At 35.1% G+C, this 16311-nt stretch overlaps 1 protein-coding gene across 1 annotated transcript in view; it reads right to left on the bottom strand.

Annotated features, from left to right (window-relative positions):
* Positions 1 to 16311, bottom strand: part of SORCS2 (sortilin related VPS10 domain containing receptor 2) — a 509530-nt gene that overhangs the window by 50830 nt on the left and 442389 nt on the right. The window contains exons 12-14 of the mRNA XM_032444044.1: positions 9061 to 9137; positions 5188 to 5279; positions 3557 to 3664 (exon numbers count right to left, since the gene is read on the bottom strand). Of these exons, the coding sequence (XP_032299935.1) occupies positions 3557 to 3664; positions 5188 to 5279; positions 9061 to 9137 (277 nt within the window). The remainder of the gene's footprint in view (positions 1 to 3556; positions 3665 to 5187; positions 5280 to 9060; positions 9138 to 16311) is intronic.

Here is a 16311-nt window from a genome sequence, read left to right as displayed (position 1 = left end):
AGTTAAGAGATGTCAATAAGTTCCCAGCAGCATCTAAAATTGCCACTCTACACAAGACATTAAGGAAAAAAAATCCCTACAAGAACTGTATACTATATATATACACATAATTGCCTGAAAGGAAGGTTTTGATTCTACCTAACACAAAGAAAATAAGTTATTTTATGTAATTTCTTAATAAAAGGGACCGTGGTCTGAAGTACCACCATTATTGTCCCTGCTGGATTTACTCTGTAGTCTCAGTCTAAATACTCCCAGAAGCCATACTGTGATGAGAAGTCATTTAAACACATTTGAAAATTTCATTATATGAACTACTTCCTTTGAAGAGGAACATCAATATTTCAAACACATAAAATTATTCTTTTTTCCACTAAGTTGAGCCATTACTCAATCCAGTGTTAAGTAGTTTTCTTTTCCCCAAATATAATATGTTGTGAAGTGTAACACTGCATTTCAGTAAATTTAACTATGTAATAATTTAGAACAAAATAAAGCCCATAAGAACATTTGATGAATTTAAAACACATGTATTAGTTGAGCAAATTTCTTATTAAATCTTACTTTGTATTTAGCAATCAATGGTGGGTTTGAGCTCTTCATTTAGAAAATAATTTTATTCAAAATGAGTTTCCTAAAGTTATGATTTCTTTATTGCTTAAAACTCCTAAATATATTAAGTAGGACTACTTAGAATATAATTTATACTGAGAATTTATATATAATTTATACTGAGAAAGGTTACCCTAAAATTTTTGGATAGTTTACTGTTTTCAACCCCTAAAACACACAAGTAGGTCTACTGCAAAGTACAATGGAATAAAATGTTTTCCTTGGTATTTGAGTGCACATGTTTTGAATACTGTGGGGTATTTGGATGAATGATTTTGATGAATGTCAACTGGCAGATGACAATTCAGTTTTCTAAAAAATTTTGACAAGTTTGTGTTTGCTTTTCTACTATTTTGAAGGATATACAAAACTTTCTGAAATGAAGATTTGAGGCAACCATGCTCACATTCCCCTGTTCCTTCCTTCAGTAAAGCTTTCCAGACAACTTAGTTTTAGATAGGTTAGAACAGAAGAGAATTCAAACAAAAGTCCTTTGCAGGTCAGGTAATGTCCCAGTCAACATGCTGGAGAATTTCATGCCTCTCTTACACACATCATTATCATGTTCCCTAATATCTTCCCCAGATAATCTTTCTATTTTTATTATCATTTTTAACCCTGATTGAAATAAAAAATATACAAGGAAATCCTTAACCCAGTTTCAGTGGAACCGGGATATTACCCTGCAGAAAGAGGTTGTTTCAATATAAGTAAAATATTTGATTCTTTGTGAGTTTATTCTAGAGGTTTTAAATGAAAAAGTCTGTTTCAGTATTGCTGTACAGTCTTCAGTTGCTATCTTCTCACTTCAGAATTATGTTCTTTGCTAATTTATGCTGATTTAACTCTGGACTCTTTATTCAAAGTCAAATGGACTCCCCACCAAAGGGAGATAATGAAAATTCTACACAAGTAAATAAATGTCAGGTTAGGTTCTTAGTAACGGACTTAGGGACTGGATTCAGGGTGAAAAAAGCTGTATTAATTTATTTCCATTACCATACAAAAGTACATCTTACCATAATTTGCCAGAAGTAAAAACACTTATCTAATAAAATGGAAAAGACGGTATCACCTCTAATAGAAAAGATGTCAGAGTTGATTATTTTCCTCAGGGAGTGTGTATCAGAGGATGGCATTTCTCAAGAGATGAAAATTGTGGTAGATAAAGTCATGCCCGGCATCTAAATCCAGCTATGAAGTTCTAGGAGAAAAAGATCTAAGCCAGAGAGAACAACAAAAGGTCTTGATATACAGTCAGGTAAAACACCACTGGGCAGACAAGGTCACCCTGACAGCAAAATTTTAGCAAAGGTGATAGGAAAGGCAAAGAAGCCGACATAACAGCAGGGGGGAAACACATACTGCAGGTTTATTTTTCCCATTATGTTTGGAGACAGGTAGGAAGACAGCAAGTCTTTTCAGTGCCTGTCTGTAATGGGAAGTCGCTGACATCCTCTGTGTTCAGTAGAACTAGCTGCAAAGTAAGATCCTGTAGAAGTGACAGAAATGCTGGAGTCAGACTCCTGTTCTGCCTCAGAAACATACAAGTCATATGATGCTTATTAGTGAGCCTCTGATCTTCTATCAAATGTAGCTACAGAGGGATATATTTCATATGGATGATTTCAAAAAGACGTATTTTTCACATGAAGTCTTTGGCTTTTTTATCCAGATAATTAAATACATTTTTTTGCAAAATCACTGTTTTTCAACAAATAGAAACCAAAACCAAAACATAAAAGTCATCACACAGTGTTCTATCTGCCAGTGAGTACAGTTTAGGATGAGCTTTTGATCCCTATACTTCCACTGAAGGTAATGGAAATCCTCCATTCAGTGGAATAAGTACCTTTGTGTGGTACATATTATGCCACAAAAACCTATGCTTGAAAGAAAAGGAAGATACTGGAATAATACTATGCTTCTCAGATCATACATGTAAAACAGAAGAGAAATGGAACAGTAGAAAAAGAAAGAAAGGGGCTAACAGTCTATCAAATTCACCCCTGCATGGTACAATGTTAGGAACACGGTACAATGCATTCAAGTATGTTGGCATTTCTGTTTTTCTGTACATCCTTTAAAAACTATGTGCTGGGTGGTTGTTTTTTTTTCCCCAAGGAAAATACCACTGGCATACATTAAAAACAGCTGTATTTCTAATTCCTACAAGAAAAAGCTTGTCATGAACAAAATGAGCTCCAATACAAAGAGACACACAAACTGCTCTGACAGGAGCAAGCTCATCATCTTGCACATCCATACAAGCAGGAACACATTCTCTTCTTTCATTCCCCTTTACTATTACAGTCAGCATGTATAGCATTGGAGCAAAACCTGCAGCTCAGATCCAGCTGTCCCTGGCCTTTTGGGGAAAAAAAAAAGACAGATAAACACAGGTCTGAGCTGCAGAATTGGCTTATTTTTTCACTCTAATCACCATATCTTCCTCAGCCACTGCACAGAATTAAAGTATGTATTTGTTAGCACAGTGTTTGGTCACATAAAACATCATATTTACTAGGACAACTATATGCTTGTTTAAACTGTGAAGACAATTTGCACAAGAAGAAAGGATAGATGTTTGAATGCTTCTGATATGTAAAACTCAGAAAAAAAATGCAGGATATTGTTATTTTTATGTAAGTTTCCCAGAATGACTCTGCAGTCCTATTATTTCACACTCTAACCACAGCTATGTGAAATTCCATACAAATAGAACTTTTCATCTTTACAATCCGAAATGTTGTGTTAGGGTACAGTGCAAATCAAAGGCAGGCCACATACTGGGGCTGTTTGGACATGACCAGTGTAAGGGCTTGTGTGACAGCAAGAAGAAAACGTCAACGACTCAAGTACTATTTCAAACATCCACAGTTAAAAATACACTCAAGTGCTTAAGCAGAGAACCCTAAAAAAAGCAGCATACATAGGAACTTACGTCATGACCAGTGTCTCATCTCCAGGTTCGCTAAGTAATCCATCTACGAAGACTGAAGTGCTTGTAAAGTTATGCGTACTCCAAGTCTGGCCTTCATCGATGCTGAACCTGTGAAAAAATAGAAATGGTTTTCATTTGCAAGTATTTTATAAATCAGAATTCATTGAAAAAATAAAAAATCCCACAACCACTAAACCCTAAGATGTCCAATCACCAATACACAGTATGCTTGAGTGGTGTATCATTAATATTCCAGGGTCTCCCATCTTTATTAGAAAGAGTATAATAGATTTATGACAACAATGGAAATTCTCAGGCAAATAAAAAATGTTGTCTGTCAACAAACAATCCTGCTACCTTGTAGGTTCAAGAGTCAGTTAATTTACAGTTCTCTCCTAAACTGGAGACCTGTTAAGCACAGGTCAGTGAAATGTAAGTATGAAAAACAGCTCAACTGCTAAAACACAAGTGCTAAAACTGCAGGCATCAAGACAATGGCCCCTTACAGCTCTGGCAATCCATATACAAATTTTCAATAGATATTCAACAAAGTGTATTTCAAATACTCTGTGTACACCAAAATTATGACTAGAATTCTTTCGTCTTGCATACTTTTTGTCCAGGTCTTTTTAATGCTAGGGTAATTATGGTTTTCAGTCCAGCTAATGAAGCACACAGCCACAATTTTATTAGAATAAGCAGCATTATGTAAAAATGAGCCTTGTTATGATCAGTCTCCTCGATCACTTGCACCTTCTATTTCCTAACCTAGGGGAAAGTGTCCCTGCCCTTGCCAAAGGAGTGGGAACTACATAATCTTTAAAGTCCATGCCAATCCAAACCATTCTATGATTATATATCTTTTTATTTTGTACTGCAAAGATTTTAGTTTTATATGCCATTACACAATATTACCATATTTTGCTTCGCTATCATGCAGTGTAAAATTTATTATTTTATAACAAAATTATTTGCAACCTAACTTTCCTCTCAAACAAGAAAACGCCATTTTCTGTATTCCCATCACGTGACGGAATCTACACAGAATGTGTAATACAATTAATTAGTGCACAAATTTCTCAGAAGAACTGGGCATCTTGCATATGGTACTATACAACTTGTATGCACACTGAAATTCTTTCCCCATTGGCTCCAAAAGACTACATTGCATTGTTCTTGCCAGAGCAATTCATGGCTGTTCTCCAATGTCCTCATTACTGTGGCTGAAGAGGACAGAGCTTTATCACAGTATGAAACAACTATTTTGACCTAAGGCATGGTAGGTAGAACATCACTGCCTTACACTGCTGGTGCAAACCAGTAGCAGATAATAACCATGATAAATATGACTTGTACTGTAGAGTTCCAGGATATCCTTTTAAGCAAAAATATCTACACTGATGCAATAAAATCTTGTTATGATTAATTCACTATGTCATGGTACCAATACCACCAAGAAGTAATCTTTCTTCAGAAACATCTTTCTGAATTCTGTCAAATTAATTAATGTTAAATTAAGCTGATTACACTCGCATATCATACATGATTACATTGAAATGTTCATCTTAAAATCTGAATTTTGTCTCATGTACTGAATACATAATAGAAGCTCTAAATGACTGTAGGATTACTTGAGTATTTTCAGTGGGATAGAGGTATCTTTGATGGCCACAATAACTCCACCGTGGTCCAGGTACAAGATATGATGCTCTTCTTCAAAGACCTACAAATAAGAAAAGAAAAAGCCCAACTAAGCAAATGCAGAAATTAAATGTATGAGAAAACCAGAGTTAAAAATCTTATGTTTCATAAAGTCTATACTGTAAAAAGAAAAGGACAAACAAGTCAGTTTAACTCTTACACTTCTCTCTTCACCCAGTTGTAACAGAAAAGAAAGGTAAGCAGGTGAATCAGAAAACGTTCAGGTTCAAATCACAGTCAGATTAAACTGTCTGAAGTGATTTTAGCCCTAGCTTACATTTCTCGCAGTATGCATTCTGCATTCTTTCCTATTATATATCACCAGGTGACCTATCACCTTACTTCGGTATTTGCCATATTCTTTATATCTTGCAGAATGAAATGCTTTGTAATCTAATTCTAAGAAAAATAGGAAAACTGTCACTGTCTGGGACTGTCTTGCGTGTTCTTTCTTCCGACTCCACTGAAGTTGAAATAATTGGTCTCAGTGTTTTCTGCATTTCCAATGTCAATGATTTATTTAAATTCAAACTTTGTGATGACATAAGAAGGCTGCTCTAAGCTCTGAACCAAAATACATGTAATACTGATTTAATGATATAAAGGATTCAAAATCTCCTAAATTCTTTTCATACTTTTTTTTTCTTTCTTTTTTTTTTTTTTTTTGAGGTCATCAGTAGCACTAAAATAAATGAATAAGAAATAACCACTCTTTTCTGCACCAGTTACCTGTTTTAAGGCAGTGTTTTCTCATATTATTAGATAGTGAAAGTTCATTTACCATAAGACTGAGTGATAAAGTGAGAGTTTATGCACACTCAGAACTGTCCATAGATGAACACAGAGCCTCCAACACACTTTGACAAAGCCAAAGAAACACAACTGTGAGCTCTACTTCACCTTGTGAATAAGAAAATGCAGACAATGCACAATGCCTTTTTTTTTTTTAATGACAATGTTAAATGCTACACTTAAGAGATATATCAGCAAGACCGAACCAAAGAGAGAAAATTCTTAATCATACAGCACATTCACAATTACTTCAAAAATTGCAAGCATTTAATTTGCCTTTATAATTCAGTATTCCTCTCATTACTAAGGATATGTGTTACAAGATTCCTAGGTTTTCGAGTGTTTCATTGGCTTTTTGGTGTTGTCAGTTTACTGGCAGAACCCTGATATGGGACATTTACAGTCCTATCTACTTGCTCCATGCAGCTGCACATTTTAGAAGACAATTCAGTGAAATGCAGATGTACTTCCAAAGGATGAGATCACTTCAACTCAGATAAGCCAGCAGAGTTTTGATTCTTCTTCAAAATTCATTCGAACTTTTGCTCAAATCAAAATGAAACAGCAATGCCAGAACAGATAGTGTCTGGAGAAGGAGTTAGGAGATATGGTCTAAGGGTTTTCTGTATGTATGGTAAACGGAGGACAGTTGGACTAGATGATCTTAGAGGTCCTTTCCAACCTTGTGATTCTATGATTCTATTATTTTATGAACACAAAGTTTCCAAAAGCTACACCTTCACACAGAATGGAAGATGTTGTCTGCATGACTTCATCCTATTCAGGTTTTCCCAGAAGAGCGCCACAGAAATTCCTAGTGCACCAAATCAGTAGATCACGTTTACCTCACTCCTGTGTAAGCTATGGCATGCTTTCATTTTCTTTAATTTGAGGATGAACTACAAATATGGGAACTGATCTTTTTTATGAATCATGGACTGAATCTGAGTTAACAATGTGATGCTCTAGTACAAAAAGAGAGATCACCTCCTGAAGTAAGGTGACAGCCAAGGCATCAGGATATCAAGGGAAATCATTTCATTCTGATTAGTAATTATAAAATCTGTAATGTTGCATCCAGTTCCTCTATTCTTCAGGAGAGGATTTTAGATAGTCTGATCGACATAAAACAAAGGGGAAAAGCAGTTTAGAAACTCCATCCCTTAGGAAAAAAGGCAATTGCTTTCCTTCCAGAGAGGGGGGTGGGAGGGAAAGCCTGTGCTATGGGTAGACATGATAATTGCCTTTCAACATCTGAAAGGTTATTTAAAGCTGACAGGAAACCTCTGCTCCCAAAAGACAGGAAGAAAACTGCTTACCTTGCAAAATGTGTGGAACAGCAAGAACAACTACAAGAAGCAAGGATATGCAAAACAGCTTATGTTAAATGTTAAAAAATCTATGAAGTGAGGTAAAACACCATATAGGAGCACAGCAGAATCTCCTACAGTGAAAGATTAACAAATAGGCCGGGAAAATCTCTGTTTTAGTTGTTGCTGATACAACCAGTGTTGCTTCAGAGCAGGTGGTTGGATTATCTTTTGCCTTCTTCCCAGTCCTATATTCCTATCTCAGTGCCAAAATTGCTATTACTTCAGGAAAGCAGTTTTAATTAAAATCAAGTGAGCAACGATGGGTTTGATTTTAACTGTCACAATAAGGACCAGTTTGTGGCTGGTTTTACAGTTAGAATAGTCATCCTAAGGTCAAGTTCCAACACATATCATCTGTTGGAGTGTCTCAAAAATAAAAGCAGCAAAATATGACTTTGATCTCCATCCCTCTTTCCTTCTTATTTCTCACCCTATCAAAATTATGAAACTCTGTGAAATGGTGACAATAAAACATGAGAGGCCTCTGTTAAATATGAGATAGCACAGAACAGGCTGTAAATTCTGGAAGGCTTTTGCATTTAAACACCTATTTATCATCTGCTAGAATTCAAGAAAGAATTTGGCATAAAATCTTATCCTTTAAAACTTAAAGAACATTACCAAGATAAAAATAATATATTTATTTTAAAAAGTTCTCTAGCAGAGCATTAATGGCTATCTAGAATAGCAATACAAGAAAATGTACGTATTTACTCTTACGTTGAAGGTGATGAGCACAATAACAATATTGAGTGCATTTTCTCACTTACTTATTCTCAGATAATAACACAGCTTTTATTTCAGTAGAACATTAAAACACCATTTTAACCGAAATAAAATACTTTTTGATACATCAGTACTTGAGGGCTGTTTTTTTCTTTTCTCTGGTTATACATTAAAAGTAGACTGCAGAACCACTTGTGTCTTATTACTACTGCTATGGATATTTACACTCATAAAGAGAATAATATTGAGACAGAGCAGTTTAAAATAAAGTGACTTACAAAGGTGCAATGCTTAAATCAACACTATGCATTGGAAGCATAAGGCATCCAAAAATCAAATGACATTTCAACCACTGTGAGAAAAAAATAAATAAATACTGTGGTGTATTTAGTCCTATAAATGATTAAATAATTCTAAAAGATATTTAAAGCTTTACTGTGTTTTTGGTTTTTTTTTTCAGTCTTTTATGTGTACTCATTTTCAATGGAGAACAAGCTTTAAGCTTTAATAGCAGTTTTTAGTTACAAAGAAAAAACATTTCCCCCTTCCTAAGTAAACCCGATCTTTCAGCTTGGAATATTTGTACTGCAAGATTTAGCCCAAATCCACTTCTTTGTTAGCATAGGAAGATTGCTGAAATTAATAAAAACCTAACTGGATTGCCTGTTTCTTTTGCAAGATACTGATAAGATCTGTAAAGAGACCAAAATATTTGAGTTTCAGGAGAATCTGATCACCCAACCAATTTGGATCTTTGCAAATCACCTCCTTAATCTCTCAGTTTGAAAATGAAATGTGGATAATAACAGACATCTGTCTCAGAAGAGTGGGTATATAAAGATAAATTGTGCATAATAAAATTCAACATATTGGGTAAATTAAAAAAAATCTTAAATTATTTCAGTTTCATACCTGGCGCCATGTCTTCCCACAGTCAGATGTGATGTACATTTCTTCTTTATACTCAACCAGCTGGGATCCCAGGTTACCTGTCACAAAAGATAAGGAAAGAAGGGGGCACATAATTAGCCAGAGAGGTTGGAAATAATTCTGACACCAGTCAGAATGAGAACAAAACTCAGATGAGTGGTTTTATTCTATTAAAAACAGACATAGTCTCTTATAATAAATGAATAAATAAATAAATAAATAAATAAATAGTTTATGCATCATATTTATTTCTTTATTTCTTTAAACACATTTCTAGTTGTATATAGCCAGGAGTAATGAGCCTTAATTCTGTTAAAACGTGTAATTAAGATATACACGTACATGAATTCAAAAGCCATACCTTAACCACATTATGTAAAATTATTCATTTTTAACTTGAATTGTTTAAAAAACAAAAGAAGTTTTGAAATGTAAGACTTTATGGAATGGTAGAAAAATCCAGGATCTAGATAAATATGTTGAACTGAAAAGAGGGGTTATGATCCAAAAAGCTCTGTAAATGTGAAAGTCTAGAGCAGAGTTACTTGTTTTACTTAAATAGTCACCAGGAGGCCATGGAATATTTTGACAAATTACACTAAAGAATAGCAGCCAGCATTCAGATTACTGTGCAGATTACTGACTTCTGCATACAAAAGTCTTCAAACAAATTTGTAAAGCAAGATTGTAGATGTAACCCAAGTAGTAATATCTCTATCTTTTAACTTGTGGTGTTTAAAACAGCAAACCATTAAACCACCAGTTTACAGTGTTATAATGGAGAACCAATCATAGCTCCATATCTTTTCTAAATGATGTCCTTTCAAGTGATTTTGATTTGAATATATGCATTGCATGCTTTCACAGTAAAAAGAGAGAAGTTATCAGATATTCCTAAGCAGAAGAGATTAGGAAAGAAAAACCACGAGATTACAACAGCAATATGTAATTTCACTTGCGTGTTATACAAATAGCTGTTTTTACCACCAAAACAGATCTGTTTACAGAGTATGGTCATTGGAGCTGAAAGGCGCTGGAGAAGAATAACTGTATGCACTGCTCAAAATACACTCTCTATTTGGACCATCAAGACTGCGTGTGCTATGTCATTTAATGGTTTACCTGTGTTATTTAATCCTGTATAAAGCCTAGATGAGATATGTTAAACTTCATGCAGAATCAGAGAATTTATATGATGGAGTTCATTTCTTTCAACAGCGCCTTCTTGGTTTTTCCTCCTTCCATGCTCTGATTTATCAAGTAGTTCATCACTGATATAGTTGGCTGTGTTATTTTGAAAATAAGACTCCACTCTTGGAGGCCATTAGGCTCCTGGATAAATGCCAATAATTGTCTCTCGTACCTTTTACAGAACTCTATTTACGTGAGTAGGTCTTTATTTTGAGAAGTGCTATGGAGCTGCGCTTTAAAAAGTGCAGTGGTAAATTGTGTTAGCTAATGGAGAATAAGTCTGTAAACTAACATCATTAACTTTTGTTTCATTAGAAAGACTTTTACATCCATCTGATAGATTAATAACAAAGGTATCAGCAAGTGCTTTGTAACTACAGCTTTGTCAGGACAGCCCTGACTTCTCTTTGCTTTGGTTTTACCTCTGTTGTAAAAAAAAAAACAAAAGGAGACGGACTCAGTTATAGTTGCAGAGAAACTCTATTCTGTCAAAAATACAACTAATGAAAAACTTTGCATGGAGGTGGATTGCTTTGGGAAGAAAGCACTGCTTCTTGACCTTTGAAAGCATACCACCTTCTGGTCAAGGGCAAAACAAACAAACAAGCAGAAAAACAGAGGTGCATGAAGAGATTTCTGATTGCTGATGTCATGCTGTGGGCATTGATGAAGGGTGAAATGTCCAATACCTCCAGATTTTTTAAGAGAAATACATCTACCACTTAATTTTGGAAACTTTGTAAGTTGAAATCTACAAACTATGTCTCCAAACCATTCTGTTTAATCTATGTCACAAAGGAGTAACGAGTTTTCCCTATTTAAAGAGTTACATTGTTTAAACTTCTATATCCTAGTAAAATGCAACTTCAAAGACATTATTATATCTGAGTAAAAAGTTATGATTCAAGGCTCTATCTCAAAGTGTGTCATGTTGCTGAATTAAGTCAGCTAACAAGCATATGTAACAACACCCCATAAACTCCTTTCCAGCAGCTCCAATTAACTTCAAATGAAATGCAAATAAAGTACTGACATTAATAGCCTTATAAACAAGTAACAGCAAAGTCACAGAAGCACTCACAAAATAGAGCTGAAATACCTTTTCATACCTTTGAAATGCCTTTTCTGTATCTGAGTGCAATTATGAACCGTATTTGTGATGAGAGTGGTGGCCAATAAAACATAACAAAACTGACATCACAATCAAGGGATATAGAAGGTAAGAAATAGCCTTTCTGTTAAGTTCTGTTCAACACTTATGATTGGGAGCCAACACTTCAGTCAAAGACATCAAATGCCTCATCCAAAAAAAGAACAGTTTTTAAATGCCACCCTGCTACCCACCTGACATGTTCTAACTGTAACACAACCCACAGATATAACAGTAAGCTGGTTGTCTGGAGAATCGTGCTAAATTTTATGCTCTTTATTATAGCTGTAAAAGTCTGAAGTAACTCCTCAGATGTGCCAATACAACATGGAACCCTTTCATCATTTTATTGGCTCTATATTACATCTCAAAATACTTCTGTGGTAACAAGTAAAGGTAATATAATACACTGAGCACAATTCAAGTTCATACTGAAAATGTTACTGCATCTGGAATGGGTGAGGTAACCATAAAACACAAGTTCCATCTCTACAGGAGTGGCAAGGCTGGAAGTACAGGGGCACTGACTGATATTCCATGTATTTCTCCAAGGTAACTTTGCACATGCAAAACTAACAGTTGGTAGCACAGCGATCTGATTTCTGAAATAAAACAATGCACTTTAATGACGATCAGTGGACAGCCGAGCTCTCTTGAAATGTGGTATAGTTGTGAGAACATAGACATCAGGAGAGTTAGCTAATTTAAAGTTCTGCACAGCTCAGGCATTTTAGCACATTTCTACGGTCATGCAGATAAGGTAGTTTAATTTCATTTACAATTAATTTACATGTTTTAGTCACTACTTCCCACTGTATTAGTCATATTTTTAATGTGATTTTAGACATGCTTACAGTGAGAAGAAATAATACTTCAAATAGGGAAAATCTTTTCCAGCCTCTGAAATTTAGCACACGGGCAGGTACCTACTCCAAAAAGGTAAATGCCCTGTGCATACATTGCTTGTTAATTAATGCAGCTGTAGCATCCCTTTAGCTAATGAACAAGCTAAAATGTCATGGTTTGTAAACTACTAGTCAGCATAGAAGGAGCTTTCAACTAATTTGTGTTTTGGGTCCCAGATAGACTGTTTTTGCTTGGTAAAATGAAGAAGTGTTTGGCTGATGGAGTGATTCACACAGTCGGAGTCAAGGAACACAGTGACACAAGTCTTTGGGAATTGCAGGATCTTTACTCTGGAAGTGCCCTATGAAATGCTCTGTCATCTCACCATTCCCTCATCCTTTCTGTAGTGGCAGCTCGGTATGCTACTTTTGTGAAAAAATGTTATAAATTTATCACAATGTATGCAATGTATTTGGGCCAGACGTGTCAAAAAGTAAACTGAACTTTCCAGCACTTCCTCAATGTGCAAAATTTACCGCCTGCTTGGCTTGCCATCTGGACTGGAAACTAAGCAGAGAATTACAGTAAACCAGCACTGAAAAGTCTACACTTCTCTAAACATTCTTTAATAGAAAAGTCCTTCACAAGTTTATAGTTAAAAATTTACACATCAATTGACACACATTTCATAGCTGATGCTGTGAAAAAAGAAACCGCTGCCAGGATTAAAATGCACAAAAATCAAATGCAATGCAAAATCTTATTACATTTCTTAAAGGGAGCAAACCAGTTTGAATGAACACTTTAATATGCAGCTATAAAACTTAATATTCTGTCTGCAAAATTTATATATATTTGTAAGCTACAAATATATCTTCCTCAGAACTACTTAAGCAACTTTAATACAGTTCAATTTTTACTTGTAAATGTGATTTATAAAAGATGCAATTTTAACATCATATGGTTACATTTTCCCTGAAGGTTCTATGCAATAATGCTATTTTCTGTTTAATTATTCTTTTAAATAAAAGCAATAATCAGATGTCTCTGTGGTCTGTTTTTCATGCTGAGCATCAAAACAATCCTTAAGTCACAGGTTATGTTTTCAGTTGTCACAAGCAACTGCATTATATCTTCTTTCTATTATGTAGCCAATCTCCACATACAGTGATTTTGTTGCTGTTGTTTGGTCTTCTGATTAATAACCACAGTGCTCTCACTGAGAGGAGCAGCTTCATTGTTTTTATGGTTGCAAACTATTCTCTGATTTCCAGTTCTTATCCAGTTGTTTATACCATACATTCATTGAACATCTCTTTACTTCCATTTGTTTCTTTCCCATGGTTACACTTTCAGGAATAAATCATAGTCTTTATTGGCCTTTATTTTTCTCAGCTAATGAGATTTTCCATGTAAATAGAATCTCCATTTCCATCAACTGCCAAGTAGTCCTTCTTAGCATCTGCTCATTCGTCCTGAAAATTGATTATCAGAACTGTACACACTGTTATTAGTACAGTATTTTGCCAGATAATTAATACTTCTCTCTCCCTGTTGGCTATTATTTACCTACTTCTCCCTCAGAATACATTTCCCTTTTCCACAGTACAATGCACCGATGGTTCATAGTCACACAGTGATCAGCTGACATTCCTGGATCTATATTATCTGCCATTTGCACATGATGTGCTCTCACTAAATCTAGCAGTGAAATTCCAATAGTGTGTAATGTGGTCCAGATAATCTGATTTCCGTATGTGCAAAGAAACCAGTACTTCTGTTGATTTGCATGTGAATATCAGCATTTGGAATCAGGAAAGAAAAAAAATGCAAGCTTGTAGTATTTAAATTATTTCTGATAAGAAGGATAAGTTTACAAGGATATCAGGTCTGCCAGATAAGACTGAGGGCATGCACTGAATCTACATGACCTGAGCATTCAAATCATACAAATGCAATACAAAATCAGAGCTGAGTCAGGTCATCTGTTTGCAAGCATGCAGATGCTCTTTCAGACTTACAAAATGAAGTCCTGCTCTGTCTGCAACTATGTGATCTTCAACCAGAGAAAGGATGTATTGCACTATCCCTGGAAAATTTAGTGGCTATGAGTGATGGAGTATCTACCATTTTAATTCCATTACAAGTTGCTCAACAATCTGGTCAGATTTTACATATCAGACTGTTTCCTAATGATATCTGGATGTAATTAAAAAGGCTCCTATGTTAAGGAAAGCTGTTGATAAGCTTATTTACCAGGCATGGCAAGATAGCAAAGTGATAAAATCATACAGAATAATTTAGCTTGGAAAAGACCCTTAAGATTATCAAGTCAAATCATTACACCTCACACTATGAAGTCCACCATTAGATGATGTCCCTAAGTGCCATAGTCATGTCTTCTAAATACCTCCAAGATAGCAATTGCACCATCTCCGTGGGCAGCCTGTCCCCATGCCAAACCATCCCTTACATGAAGAAATTCTTCTTGACATTCAATCTAAACCTCTCCTGGTATGACATGAGGCTGTTTCCTCATGTCCTTTGTCACTTGTCATCTGAGAAAAGAGAATATCCATCTCGTTACAACCTTCTTTCAGGTAGCTGTAGAGAGCAATAAAGTCTCCCCACCAGCCTTCAGACTAAACAATCCCAGTTCCTTCAGCCATTCCACATTGGTCTTGTTTTCCAGGAAGGAATTAAGTGCAAAGTACTCCAACCTGCCATCCATGTTATCACCTCAGAGCTGTGCACTTAAAAATATCCACAAAACCTAACCAAATGAAAATAAACAAAAATGCCCTGAAGTATGAATTCATCACACAAGATTACAATGCAAGGACAGAGAAAAAAAAGAAGTATCAGACTAGTTTATAAAACCACATTCCTTAATTTGCTTCAGAAGGGCAAACAGAGGCATAAAGTAAGAACCTACATCAGAATAGGAAGTACCCTTATGTAAAAAGAAGATCCTTGAGATGGTTATTATTTTTGGAAACACTGAAATGTTAATTAATCATCTACTTAGATACTTCCAAGAAACATATCTAAAAAGGCATCTTATACATTCTTAGTCTCATTCGCATCAATAAAATCATAGCAGCTTTTCCCATGTCTGCCTCCGGTACAATATCTTTAATTGTGTTTACTGCAAGGGAATCTAGTTATACTGTAGTAATAGCAGCTGTCATTGTCTTTCAACACCAAATATGTTTGCCTTGAAATTCTCAGGAAATTTTCAATTTAATAATACTTTAGCAAAACACTAGCAAGAAACCACTATTGATGAAAAGCAGATACATTTTTATGAAAAGAGAATACAAGTGTGCATTTCATCTAAACATAATTCAGAACAATGGAATAATATAAGGAGACTTAAAAAGCTCTTTATAACTGTTAACGTTTCAAGATTTTAAAGCAAAGAAAAAGAAAATCAACTGAAATGAATAAATGAATCACAAGGGTACAAAGTAAAACAGACTAACGTGAATGTTTTTAATGATGAGTAGTCAATACTCCAAGGGAATTTATTTTATTAAATTCCACTTCACAGTAATGTGGTCCCATATGTATATTATAATGGAACAGCCACAACTGGCACTGCTCTCAGCACTAAGACACACTTTCCTCTTTCCCTTCATCTCCCTTTAGATGGAAAAGGATTAGTAGATATTACAAAACAAATTATCTGTATGAAGAACAAAGACTTGGCCACTGTTTAGATCTATTGGGTTTACTGGGCTGTTCATGATGCCAGAGGAGATGGTAAAGATCTTCACTTACAGGTCCCTCAGCCATCACCACTGCTTCAAATGTCACTAATGGGGAAAGAAACACTAAACAGCATAGAGACGCATAATGCAACTGTTATAGATCTGTCCTAAAAGACTTAGCTCTGGAGGATTTAATTAACTTTTACTACATTTTTTGATCCAGGGATCGTGTAAAAGAAAATTCTTCAGTGAGAGCCTTAATTTGGTAATGTTCGTAGAACAGTAACTGTTATAATCCAAAATACTAGATCAATATACAATTCCTACTACATT

Source organism: Coturnix japonica, chromosome 4 (assembly GCF_001577835.2).
Source record: "Coturnix japonica isolate 7356 chromosome 4, Coturnix japonica 2.1, whole genome shotgun sequence".
NCBI lineage: Eukaryota > Metazoa > Chordata > Aves > Galliformes > Phasianidae > Coturnix > Coturnix japonica.
The sequence above is the reverse complement of the archived record's forward strand: the minus strand, read 5'-3'. Positions and strand labels throughout refer to the sequence as shown.